This window comes from Glandiceps talaboti, chromosome 16, assembly GCF_964340395.1.
Source record: "Glandiceps talaboti chromosome 16, keGlaTala1.1, whole genome shotgun sequence".
In the NCBI taxonomy this organism is placed as follows: domain Eukaryota; kingdom Metazoa; phylum Hemichordata; class Enteropneusta; family Spengelidae; genus Glandiceps; species Glandiceps talaboti.
In genome coordinates, this window is record NC_135564.1 from 8,785,361 (window position 1) to 8,800,265 (window position 14,905).

The 14,905-nt window shown below is 37.1% G+C and overlaps 1 protein-coding gene across 4 annotated transcripts in view; it reads left to right on the forward strand.

The window, feature by feature from the left end:
* Positions 1 to 12,170, forward strand: part of LOC144447416 (beta-1,3-galactosyltransferase 5-like) — a 17,310-nt gene extending 5,140 nt beyond the window's left edge. For 3 of the 4 annotated variants that reach the window (XM_078137432.1, XM_078137436.1, XM_078137434.1), the window contains one exon: positions 10,792 to 12,170. In XM_078137432.1, coding sequence (XP_077993558.1) covers positions 10,851 to 11,816 — 966 coding nt within the window. In that variant the 5' untranslated portion in view covers positions 10,792 to 10,850 and the 3' untranslated portion in view covers positions 11,817 to 12,170. Of the gene's footprint in view, positions 1 to 8,148; positions 8,263 to 10,791 lie in introns of those variants that run through there. The other variant, XM_078137435.1, reaches the window with a different exon arrangement.
* The last annotated feature ends 2,735 nt before the right edge of the window (positions 12,171 to 14,905 follow it).

Consider the following 14,905-nt stretch of genomic DNA (forward strand, 5'->3'; position numbering starts at 1 on the left):
GGGAGGGGTGTCCTGTCTTTGTCGAAATGTAATCCTGTGCCACACCACAAGTAAACGACAGTATTCCGCATTTTGGTTTGAACTTTATTGAAGACCAATTGCAAATAACCCTGAGATTTGGTGATTTGGCTTGTTGTCGTTCGTGAGAAATACCCGTATACTTTACTTTGTCAAATAGCCACAAATCTGGGCTAGATTGCAAATTACAATATACCTATGATAATATACTAGTACACATAATGTGCTATGAATTCAGTCTTTTAACATGTCCGTCTACGCCAGGCACAGCCAACGAAGCTGTTCGTGCAAAAAGCTGTTCGTACACGATTGTGCAGTGGGTGGGCAATTTCCAAGCTTGGCCAGAGGGAGGGGAAAAATCAGTGGCCCGGTATTTCAGCAAGCAACATATATTTCAGCTGTCGCAGTTTAAGATATGGGGAACGCAGTGGGCAAAGCGGCCGGCGGCAGTTTTGGATATTTTTAAGGTATTAGTTAGTAAACACATTGTTTTTTTTTTTTTACAATATCCACAAGATGTAAGTTAAGTTAATTGTGTAATACAATGATTAATTTTTGACCACGTGTGTCATCGAAACTGGCCATGGCGAGGCAGTGCACTGAGATTGCAGTACAATCTAACATGTCAACTGACGACGTCGGGAAACGAGAGCTTCTTAGACCTCCGTAGTGCATTAGACCTCCGTAGCGCATTAATGCAGATATTGTTATACCCTATAATCTAAAATGCATTCTGACATTAATTTCCATCATGTGATCAATTCTGAAATAGGATTGTGTGTTCTCCATCCATGCTACCACAGGGGGCAGCAAGAACGTAATTGATTGATCAATCGATTGATCGATCGATTGATTTATTGATTGATTTATTATTTGGTTGAATGATTGATCGATTGAATGGTCAATTTTTGTGGTGCGATATAACTTATTTTGTGTGTGATATTGATCAATTCACTCATTGAGTTTTAAAACTATTTCTTTTTCTTTCCCTGGTTACTTTGCTCTCAGCTATATCTCAGACCACTGAACGTCTGAGGCTAGTGGTCTGAGGCTGTGTGTAATTCTCGCTTTTCTTTATTGACTAAATAAAGACGCCTTGTCCATTCTCTCCTCTTATCTAAATTAAAACACCCCTAATCTTATAATTGGCGAGAGATCACTTACAAGTAACAGTTTGATTTATCTCTATCTTCTGGGAGATAATCACACTGGACAAACAGTTGATCATGAATAAACTAGTAAGGAAGAGAACTAGTTTATGCACTGTGATCAACTGTTTGTCCAGTGTGATAATCTCCCAGAAGATAGAGATAAATCAAACTGTTACTTGTAAGTGATCTAATTATAAGATATGGGGTGTTTTAATTTAGATAAGAGGAGAAGAATGGACAAGGCGTCTTTATTTAGTCAATAAAGAGAGAATTACATACATTTGAAAGAGAGAAAAGTAGACAGGGAAAGAAAAAAAAAGTTTTTATATCACCACAAAACTCAATAAGTTAATTGATCAATATCACACACAAAATAAGTTATATTGCACCACAAAAATTGATCATTCAATCTATCAATCATTCAACTAAATAATCAATCAATCAATCAATCAATCAATCAATCGATCGATCAATCGATCGATCGATCGATCAATTACATTCTCGCTGCCCCTGTGGTCGTACCGAGCTTAACCATGCAGTGAATCAATTGCTAGTTGTGGTGTGAGGAGAGGAGTTGGTCTCACAGGAGTGAATGGGGATTAGTGAAGATATTGGGGAGAATGTTACGGTGATGCTTGAAATTTGACCTCTGTCCGGGCAATTAATGTCGGTAGCTCACCCGTCTAGTATTTGGAAGTTCTGGCCTTCGGTTCTGCCAATTTCATTCGGGGGAGAGTCACATTTCATGCTGTAGACCACGCTTGAATTTTGCCGTCCTCCACCCTAAGCTCTCCACTGGTCATTGAACTTGAAGTTGGCAATAAATACAGAATTCGAAGGACAAATCGGAAATCTACCAATTTGAAAGAACTTTTCATGTTCCAAATATATTTCTAAGGAATTACTGAAATTACCGCTTGACAAGCGAGAATGCTTGACTCGGTGGAACCACACTCTGTGCCGTTGAAATCTCAATAAAAGTGGCAAAATAATACTGTCCAAGGTCCATAGAAGTAAATATTTAAAAGAAAAGATGACGTCATGATCACCTAGCCACCACATATTTAAAGCAGCTGTGCTGTCTTGTAAAGATCTTGTTGACCGGGAATGAAAATCAGCCATGCATTTTTTTTCACTGCAGAAATTGTGAATATATTATTTGGATAATAAGATGACCCACCCTTTACGCAAAATGAAAGTGTAATGACCCCTTCCTCCTAGTATTGTTTAAACAATGTGATCTGCCTGACCCCTGACCCCCGACGACCCCCCCCCCCCCCGCTTACGGACTAAATGATCGACGCGCTATTAATATACTCGAACCAGCAACACAAATACACATAATATACAGCTCTTTTCCGTAGAGCGAGTCAGCTGTATTGCATAAACAATCAAGATCAGTGAGCCTAATCACAAGGTTTCAGATTGAGATAGACACCAAAATGATAACACACAAACATCACTTAAAGTTACACCGTGTGGCTCTTTAACAGTAACAGCATGCAAACTACTACACAAGGTAAAGTGTATACGATGTAAATGCCATCAAGCGTTTAACGACGTTGCTTTGCGAAGGCCATATCTCACCATTGTGTAGGGTTTCGCTTGACCTTTCAATTGACTTGAAGTTGTTTCAACACTCCATATCCCACTAGTCGCCCCCCCCCCCCCACCACAAAATGTGAATGTGTTATTCCACATTTACATGTGCCCTGGAGATTGATTCTGCGGTATGGGTTATACTAGTATGTATATCACCAACATTTTGTGTCAGTGAGGGATTCTACGTAGCTCTGTAGAATAAAAATGAGTGAAATTTCATACGAGTCAAATGAAGGTTTTTTGTTAAAACACACAATACAATAACATCTTAAAACATAACTCACAAACAACACAACCCTTATAAGTCCAGTTTGCAGACGGAGAGTACGGGACTCTATTCTGACAACGGTTCCTAAATACACGGAAAGGAAATGAGGATGACATTGCCAGAATTGAGTCCCAACTGACTTCGACTAAAAACTTGTTGTTATTTCATATGTGTTTCTTGTAGAAGTACCCAAATCGATGTTGTCCTACGGTATATAAAACTCATCAATAATGTAAAAACTCATATTCATACAATAGAGATACATAGAGGTCTTTTATTGACACCCATCCCCAACTCACAAATGATTGTGTGTTATTCTCTTTATTGACATCAAACATGCTGTATCACTTTACACCAGCCAAATGCACAACCCCATATGTAATTCGAGCTGGATGTTTCCATATTACGGCATGTGACCTTTGGTAGACTGTTAATATAATTACATATACAGAGCACAGGGGCGTGTAATATTTCATAGATTGTTGTTTTCCAGGTCTACAGACTAAATATAACAACCTTTTGATTATATGATTCCTTCATGTAAGGGAAAGAGATATTTCTTCGTAGTATAGAGATTGATATATTTGTAGTAGCAAGATTCGTACGATATTTTCCTAAGAAAACGGCATTCTAAGCAATAAGAAAACAACAATCTATGAAATATTACACGCCCCTGTGATGCAGAGACGTGATCACTTATCTTACTGTAAATTACGCTAATGATTATGACTTCCCTTGGGGCAAGCCAGACAACTTGCATCTTCTTTGTAAATGTCGTTTCCATTTTATACTGGAGAGAAAACTCGTGTGTGCTACAACGATAAAATAACCAATGGCGTTTGTAGAGAACCTTTTTGTCATCTACTAAAGGTACAACTTGTGGTTCATTAGTTATCATTACCGACTGCCATGTATTGAACAAAACATTAATGGGACTTTGTCCTGAAACTCAAAGGTTTTCATTCATATTGAAAAACCGAATACATTGTTATATTTACGGAAGAAAAGCGCCAGTTTGAGCTACAGGTAGAAATGTCAATTTCATCTGATTAACAGTTAACAAGATGATAGCATCTTATAACGTAACAATAACGCTGACTTATTGAAATTATTAATAACCAATCTACGTCTAGACTTTTTACATCGTTCTATCTGTAACTATTAGTACGCTACGCCGTCTATCAAGGTAGAGAAACCCTAACGACGGAGCGAGACTGGCTACAAACGACGATGACTTGGTCTGTACCAAAAAAAGACCATCCAACGTCGTAAGCCACAGGCATCTTTACAGCACGGTCCGAAACGTAGCGGTCCTATTTTTCATTGGTTCAGTAGAAATATATAAGGATGGAAATAGGTGCTCTGGCTTGCGAGAATGAAACCAACTTTAATTTTTAATGCTTAAAATTACAATATTTTTGTTCATGTAGTAATTATCCTAGCTATCCTACTCAATTTTAATAATTAATGAAGAAAGAGTCATTTACTAGTCATACCACTCAAAGATATAAGAACGTTGAATCATTATGCAGGCTATAAAAAAAGAGCAATTATATCGATCAAATTCCGGTTTTCCATCAGAACAGTTTGCGGAATTATTATGTATAATTACAGAGTTAACAATAACTGCTGAATAATAATTCAAATGTGGTGGTTTCTCAACGCATGGCATTTACAATACAAGTAATTTTGATGTCAACGAACAAACCTACATAAGTCATAAGAACACAATGTGAAAGCCTTCCCACCATACATACATACATACATACATACATACATACATACATACATACATACATACATACATACATACATACATACATATACATACATACATACATACATACATACATACATACATACATACATACATACATACATACATACATACAAACGTACGTACGTACGTACGTACAAATAAATCTGAGTTACAGAATAATGAACTAGTGGAATAAGTCATTCAAACGTTTTAATAGTGTTTTCAAAGTGTTTGTACAGCAGTGATCGATTGGCTGGGGTGTGGACAGCTGTGTCAAATATGCAGTCCGGTCTTTGAGTTTATAAGACAGGATGCTATAATTTGTATTTACGAGTAGTCATGTGTTGTCAATAACGGTAGCAGTCCTCCTCCAAGCCTCCATAACATTGTTTACATTTTAGGGCGTATACATACCATTTACATGAATCACCCTTTCACCTGCATTGTTCAAATCACCATCCATAGCCAAAAGTCAGATATTTTGCACCAAATACATTTTTTACATTTAACTCATGCACGTTTTACATTTTTTAACAGAAAGTTAGAAATCATTTTTACATTATATGATCACTGCACGAAATACATTCTAGGATCGGGCGGATGGTCCAGGGAGCTTGTATTTAATACATTTTATACATTCTACATAGAGTTGCATGAAACACATTCTATTTCTCGGCGATGGTCCGGGTAGCTTGCATTTAATACACTTAATACATTTAATACATTCTAGAGTCAGGGAGCTTACATTGAATACATTTAATATATTCCAGAGATGCACTATACCTACTCTTATCCCCCTTAGAATGGGTTAGTGTCACTATCCCTACTCCTACCTCCCCCCCCCTAGAATGAGTAACTGACACTTTACCTACTCTTATCCTATAGAGTGGGTTAATTAATTAATTAATTTATTTATTTATTTATTTATTTCTTATTTCTTATATATAGAGCGCATTACATTAAAACAATCTCAATGCGCTGAACAAAAGTATAGAAGTATTTTAAAATGTACATATACACAAGTATAAACATAATATGAAACAGGATAAAAATACAAAGACACGGAATGACATTTAAAAGACTGAAATGTAAAAAAGTTAAAAGTTAATAATAATGAGATCTAAAAAGATGACATTTCAAGGCAGATTTAAAACTGTTCAAAGTATGTGAAGAACGAAGACATGATGACACTATGCCTACTCCTACCCCCTTAAAATGGGTTAGTGACACTATGCCTACTCCTACCCCCTCCCTTTAGGATGAGTATGTATGTATGTAAGTGGGTATGTAAGTGTGTGTGTGTGTGTGTGTGTATGTATGTATGTATGTATGTATGTATGTATGTATGTATGTATGTATGTATGTATGTATGTGTGTGTATGTATGTATGTATGTATGTATGTATGTATGTATGTATGTATGTATGTGTGTGTGTATGTATGTATGTATGTATGTATGTATGTATGTATGTATGTATGTATGTATGTATGTAACTGTCTATTTGTGTCTATATCCCATCTGTTATTACATGAAGACATTTCACGACAGTTAGATAGCCTAATATAAGAAAAAAAAAACGTGTTGTCTAATTTATTGATATCATGTCATTTTCTACTGATTACATGACTGGCAAATCCTACTATCTAGATAAAAAGATTAAACGATTTGGATTCCAAGAACGCCAACATCCTACATGTTGTCCCCAATATTGAAATGCTAAAATAAACACTCCTTATTCACAGATAGAGAACAAAGCAAAGTGTTCAATTTGGTATCCACAAAGGAAAACATTCTGATAGGCGTTTTTTACCTGAACTAGCCATCTACATATCCACTCGGTACAACGATGAATTTGACACTCTTAAAGTACATCAGACAAATGTTCTGTGTTGCTATGGATACTGTCATTTAAGTCGATTGTCATAGTATCTTTCAGTTATATTGCTAATGGCAATCTACGTATGCCTCCCACTTCAATTTCCTCTATAATATCTGTTGCCATGACAACAACTGAACGATGCGTCAATTGTGCAGAATATATCAGTGACGAAAGAGACATTGAATTGCCTCTAATCGGGATATCTCTATCGAATGATGACGTAGGGACATGACACGTGACTACATAAAGGACGTTTTGCACTCACGATGCAAAATCTATTAAATTCTACAATACAGCTGAGACCAATACAGATCAATGCCGACAAAAAACAACATTGTTCCGTCACACAGAGAAACATATTAGTCGTAGCATCATGACCAATATTCTGAGCTATCAATGTTGATTTTAATTATGTTATACCTGGTAAATATAATTGATTATGCAAATTAGTAAGATATATGCAAGTCAAATCCATATACGAAGGCCATATGTGCCGTAATGGCATCACTACATCCTCCGCGACAGACAGACAGACGGAACTATAACGTTACAATCCCGTATACACAATGGTTTGGGTATTAAATTATAGATTCTGCCGTGGTATATCTACTTACTGTGATCTACAGATAGTGGAGTACAGTCAGTTCGGCCAACCCCGGCGCCGATGTACATGAACATATTGCAAAAGTCAGTCATACCGGGGGCGTACCCCCGAGTACGTATTACACAAGTCAGTCATCTGGGGCGCACGCCGCATGCACCTAATACTAGTTCATACGTCAGTCAATCGGCGGATGTACATGTATTTATACCCCACCTCATCATTACACTCATTCAGGGGACATGTACATTCACACCTACGTTAGTCATTCGCCCCAGGGGCATAATAATACCCTTACATTACATCCGTACTGAGGGTCATCAGTCATTCGGGGGAGGAGGGCACATATACAGCAGAATATACAGCATGGGCCAGAGAAGGAAATAGGTGCCACACACAAGCATTGAGGTGTGAAGTGGGACTTGAAAACGCTGATGGGGAGGGGGCTTGAAATATTTTACTCTTGATTTGTGACTCTTTGAACCAGCAGGAGCAGTCATTTATCGTGTATATGGGTAAACATTTCCTGCGGCTCCGCTGCAATAATGTTAACTTCATTTACTTACAATTATTTAAATATGGTCTTCAAAACCAAAAAACGCACACTCACGCGCGTCACGCACACACGTTTTTAGTTAAAATGAGAACGCTCACATGATTTAGAGTAAAATCCACACGATCCATTGAAATATCTGCGTAGCTTTCAGCCGGGTAGGGGCTACGACAATTCTAGAGTTCTTTTTTTTGATAGTGAAAAGGGGGGGTGGGAGGGAGAGGCTCAAACATATTTTGACCAAATATTTTCTCCTCAACCCCCCCCCCCCACGTAAATCATGTTCATTCCCTTACATCCGTCAATCACTCGGCCCCAGGGGGCGTTCCGATATCTTGTACCTACCTTAGTCATTCGTGAAGTCGTATATTCGCCAATACTTACTACGATATTGTGACCTACGTCATACACTTGCATCTCTTATCACATATGTAAGTATTACAGAACGTTTTATTTGTGTAGAATATAATTATACATCCTGTGACTCAACCATGCTTAAATCGAAGTGGTGTTATTCGGAGTGATATTTTTTTTTTTGATCGTTAGTGTAATATATATAATTTGTTCGGAGTATTCATTGTTGTCTGCTTGTCCCAATTCCAGCTTACTGATGTGCTGTCAGCAGTTCTCTATCGCTATGATTATATTAGTGATAAGGCCAACATTATTTGTGAACAAACAAACGTTCTGAACTCTAAATCCATATCGTCAAATATATCTCTGAAGCGCCATGTTGTCACCACGTGCTTTTCAGTATTGAAATACATTGAGTTCGTGTGGATATGCTGGTAGAAATATTCAAACGGTTGTGAATTGGTTGATGAAAAATATCAACTTTCATCGGAGGCACACATAATGTTTTATACTGGTCGCGTTTTTCACATGTTCCATCATGCCCGTGTATGTATAGAAAAGCACGATTTCAGTTCTATTGAAATATGAGTAGGGAGTTTATTTGGTTGGTTTTTTGGTATTAATCCACAGTAGCAGCGACTAACACTAATCGAAAAACTAACAATATTGCACTGTACAGTTACAGTACTGTTAGTACTTAAAACACTTTACTAAACAAGAACGATACAATGATTAACCTTCAGTTCATTTTGAGTCCAACTACCTTCTACATGAACTTGACAATGTGTATTCTCGCTCTCTCGACCTAAGTATTTCTTTGTGAACACAGTGTATAATCGATAGATAAAACTACTCTCAATTTGAAATTTTAAAAAAAAAACACGAATATGGATAACTTTAATGGCGAAATCTATAGATAGCGTATGTATTGTTTAGTGTTATATTCAAATATCCGACCAGTAATGTAATTGGAACCAACCCTTTTTTCTACTTGTTCGCTCAAGGCATTTTCGCATTACGTACTTATCATGTTTCCATGATATAGTAATATAATAAGAATAACCAGTTACTGATGTAGCCATTCCCAATTTAAGTATCGCACTGAAAACCTGTATCGCCAATAATTATTAAATTGGAGAATTCGATCATACGATGCCATGTTTCTCGCCACAAGTCTGATAGATCTATAAAATTAATGCAACCTATACACAATAGTTGTATTTAACCAGAATTTAAGTTTCTGTAATCAAAATATGGTACATAAATCCATACACATCTTTAAAAAAATTGAATGTGAGCATATTTGAAATAATACAATCTCGAAAATTCATGATTTTCAATTCGTTTGTGGTATGGATCATAGTTCAAATACCATACTATCGAAATAAAAAATCATGTATAATACCATAAACAAGCAAGGATGAACGCATTTGGACAAAAAGTAGGCCAGGGTTTTACTCCCTAGTTGTGTCTACCGGCGTCACAACTCGCGTCCATTCATTATTTCTGCAGTGTGGTTCAAAACTTTCCATTCGCCATTATTTGTCTCACTTGTTCATAAATTGTGCTTGAGGAGGTATAATTATATTATGCCATATATTTCTCTACATTCAGCCGAAAAATATTCTTGACCTCAGGGATTTGTAACCATTTGTCTATCAACTCGTAGTGACAAGGGACCTTAGGTCACTCTCTCTCTCTCTCTCTCTCTCTCTCTCTCTCTCTCTCTCTCTCTCTCTCTCTCTCTCTCTCTCTCTCTCTCTCTCTCTCTCTCTCTCTCTCTCTCTCTCTCTCTCTCTCTCTCTCTCTCTCTCTCTCTCTCTCTCTCTCTCTCTCTCTCTCTCTCTCTCTTCCTTGGCTGAACGGAGAAAAATAATATGTAATAAGAAGCTATGAATAATATGCCTTACATTACTCGTTTTATATATGGCAGAACTTTGAATAGAATTTGATGAGATTGTGACGTCACAAACTACTTAAGGGATGTAGATTAATACTGGGTGTAGCATTAATTCTAATTACGGCTGTACGCCATCAAAATAATTATTGGCTAGAGCCTACCCATTCAGTGTTTGGATATTAGTCCCTAATATTTATATATTTTTCTTCAGCCTAGAAAATGTTATTGATGTATGGGTCCTTGTCACTACTCGATTCCGACTCGTAGTGACAAAACCCTATTTTCAGAATATAAAAGGAATCGTAACAATTATATCTTCGCAAGCGGAGTTTATGAAACAAACTGACAAACGTTCTGACTCATATTTTGAGCACGTCATAACTAATGACGTACATGTAATACGCGTCTTGTCGTGACGTAGAACGTCCAGGGTACAAATCCCACTTTTTTTGTTCGAAAGCGTTCTGACTTGGCTTGTATGGTACAATACATATATTACTCGGTTTAACGGAGTATTGCAATCGCTGACTTAGGAAGTAATTTATCAATAGTATTATTATACAAGAACAAGTACTTTCATTGTCAAAATTTACTCTTCTTATCAATAAATAGATTATAGTTCCCTGTGGGAGAATTCTCACGGTTTTGGTAGATTGTAACCTGTTCCCTATTTTAAAATGTCGTACTGTTTTTCTTCTGTTTACAGGTAACAAAGATATGACGAAAGATAGGATGATTTGAATCGTCAAGAGGTAAATTTGCATAATGAGAATCAGACGTAACAACTATGTTGCATACGCTTTCATCTTGGTTATGGTCATAGCATTTTTTCGTGTCATCATTCCAGCAATAGAGGACGCCCTTCTCAACAATGGACGACATCGTTACCGCCATCTTTATTTTTTACCGCAGAACATTAGCTATAACATTACAACTAGATTTTGTAACGATGACGTGTTTCTTGTAACCGCTGTCATAACCAGGCCTGAAAACTGGCCGCAGAGGCTGGCTATTCGACAGACTTGGGGTGCTGTTCAGGAGGTACAGGGTAAAAAACTCCATCACATATTTATGCTTGCGGGGACCGACGACCAATCCTTGAGAGAGAAAATCCGCCAAGAAAATGAGCAACATCATGACATGGTTGTTCTAAATTTTAAAGATCACTACTTGAACTTGACTTTTAAAACCGTACAAAGTTTGCAGTTAATCACAAAATATTGCTCTTCCGCAGAATATGTTTTGAAAGCGGATGATGATGTCTTCGTCAACTATTTTGCCTTGATTAGAGTTCTAGCCGGTAGTCCCAGGTCAGATTTCGCAGCCGGATACAAGTTTCAGAGAGCTATGCCAGTGCGTTGGCGAAAATCCAAATGGTACACTCCAAGAGATGTATATCCCGCGAAAGTATATCCGCCATATTTGGCAGGTCCTGCCTATGTCATGTCACGTGACGTGGCCTACAACGTCCACACTCAAGGACAGGACGTGTCGTTTCTACCTTGGGAGGATGTCTTCGTTGGAATGTGCTTAAAGAGAATTAGAATCGTTCCTCAAATGGATCAACGATTTGACACTTACGCTCAACAGTACAAACAGAACGTTTCTTGCCCAATTCACAGAATATTTGCCGTGCATTTATTGGAACCCAAGAACATCACCGCCATGTGGAATCTGTACCGCCAAGAGGACCAGATTCCTCGGTGTAACCAATATATAGAACTTTTATAAGTTTCCAAGCCAGTTTATTATAATTTATATATATAATTTATTGTGGCGTTATGACTCCGTCACCCTCATGTGTTTAGTGAGAAAGAAAGTTGTGGATGGATAACAGTGCTAAGCTTACATTAGTTAGTCAGAAGGAGACAATTCATTCGAGATTCTTAGTCTTACGGCCAATCGCATGAATATCTCAGGTGGTCACAGAGAGAGAGACCTTTGTTTCATTGGCGAAGATTAGCCCAATTATGAAACTTTACTTCCAGACATCCACAACGGTGAAATTCGCCACACAAATGTTTGTCTGAAATATTACTAAACAAATAGGAATGTTGCAATTTTGTTGTTGTTGTTGTTGTTGTTGTTGTTGTTGTTTTATGTCGACGTCGGTGCACAGAGTAAATACAAGGCTGAAAACAACACCATATCAACAATGTGAAAGACATTTTGGTAACAGTCGCTGTCGTCACATAACTACCTCGATCCGCATAATAGAACCTCTCACCCCAACAGTAATTTATGTACTAGTGTAGTGTAAGACGGAGGACACATCATGTCGTTCACACTTACAAGTCTCCTCTCTAACGAGTGCTGGCTCAGATAGTGCTGCACAAAACGCCATATCTTTCAGTCTATGACTATGAGATCAAAGCCGCATACTTAGAATAATATACCGTACTATACACCTTGATTTTTTTAGTGTCAATGCAGTTGAAAGAAGAACAATTATTTTCATAAGGGTGGCCCTATTTTTCTACTGTTTTTCATTATCCAAATTTTCAGCTCCGACATAAAAAAAAATATTTTCGCCCTCCCTTAATGTTTTGCGGAATAGCGCCCTCTCTAGCATAAAAGCTTGTGACAAGTGTCTGGACTGTCGATGTCATCTACAGTCATGCCGTTGTCGACGACACTTGTTTACGAACAGAGCATTTCTTTCATGACGTAAGTTATTCAAGTGGGAGGAGGTTGCTTAGAACATGCCAATTGTGTAGTGAAGCTTGGAAAGGGCTTGTTGCCAGGAATCAAATAAAAAGAAGACAGGGAGGAAGAAAAGGAGAAGAAGAATATGATTTTTTTTTTATTCTTACACTTTTTTTACATTGACCGACTGACCCATAGTTGCTATGAAAAAGTAATAAGAAACATTTTTTTTTTAAATAAGGTCACCCTGAGCACTTCCAGGGCTTATGCAACAATTTGAGAGCAACTACTGGTATTTACAAAGAAAATGTACAACACAAACATGGTTACTCTGGAGTTTCACTCGTGTGATTGACATGACATTTTCTACACGCACGTCAGCAACTTCCAAAACATAATAGACACTTGAAGTGTCTATTACGTTGATTATCAGAAGTTGTAAACAGTTCGAACCATTGGCACCATCAAACCCATATTGTAATTATTTCGGCAGAAACCCGTTCCTGCTTCTGGATCACTGTAAAAGAACAGCAATGTTTATCACTTTTTATTTGTGATTAGGTAGAGCATACTCGGTGTGTGGTGCCTCTATCCTCAGACCACTAACGATAGTGGTCTGAGCTCTATCTGTTAATTGTTAGCCTTGAGTTTAAACGTGTCTATCTTTTATGTAAATAAAACCACCATGTCCAATATGAGTTTAAACGCCAAGGTAACCCCGTTTTTGCTGTACCTGTGCAGTTCATGTTTTCCTGAATTTAAGAGTGCTAAATAACCAACGGCCCTAGCAATGCATTTCATATCCTGAATTTAAAAAAAAAAACCTAGTGCAAGGAATGAAGCACAGAATATTTATATATATTTATGTATGTGTATATCTATCTATTTATTATTTATTGATCTGTGACTGTTTGCTTATGAAGTTTTACGTAATGTCCCCGGTTGTTGTTGTTGTTGTTGTTGTTGTTGTTGTTGTTGTGTATGTAAGAAAGAAAAATAACGCTTAGAATGTCAACACTTTCTAGGAGAAAATAAAATACGAATTTTCTCTCTATAACCGGTTGTGTTATGTTGTCTGATTTGCATACATTGTGGGTCACGTGTTTCCTTTCAGCTTTATCGACGCACTTGTGGCGCTGTAATTTCACCATCTTTCGCAACAATTGTTTTTATCACTCACTGTAACGTTGTTACTACAAAACATGGTGTCTTTAACGGCTCACGCAATGTTTTATATGTTACACATTACAAAGTGAAACAAAAATACACACACTGATAGCGCGCGGTACGCACATAAAATGTTATTCTTTCAGTTCGTCCTGAAGTCAACCAAACAAAATAATTGTTATGCTGTTAATGCGGTTCATAGCATACTAGATTAGTTTCCTGTAACGCATATTTACCATGTACTGTGCATCGAATTACGGGAAACGTGCTCAGTTCCAGCTCATGTAATTTGAATAATTTGTTCGGATATGACACTTAAAATAGACTTGCAAATCATGTTTTTACATGCATTAAATGTCTATCGACTGTTTCCTTGCAAATAAAATGTTTAACAAGGGTAATAGAGTCGTCGGTAAAAAAAGTTCCACACCAAAATAGACATTATTTCACGACTCGCATTGCTCTCACGCACCATGCAGGCATCGATATTCACTCTTACTACAATAAAAGTATTATGATGATGATGATGATGATGATGATGATACAGTGTGGAAATGAAATAATTGTTTGTAACACGGCTACATACATACATACATAAATACATACATACATACATACATACATACATACATACATACATACATACATACATACATACATACATACATACATACATACATACATACATACACATATAAACTCAAACACAAACGTAAACACATTCAAATTCACTAAAAAAATATTCCACGTGTAAATAAATACGGAATGAGTAATGGGCGAAATCATTCAATCCATGTATGGTGGTTTTTGTGGTGGTTTTACTTAAAGTGTCATTTTTGTCTAGTGAAGCTTGTATCAAATCACATGATCAGAAGAGTAACAACGATCGTCCCATGTTAGCTCTTACATACCATCCCTTTTCCACTAGAGTTAAAAACATTATATACAAGCATTTTAATATCTTACGTTCTAATAGGGTTACCAATTCATTGTTTCCTGAAGTACCT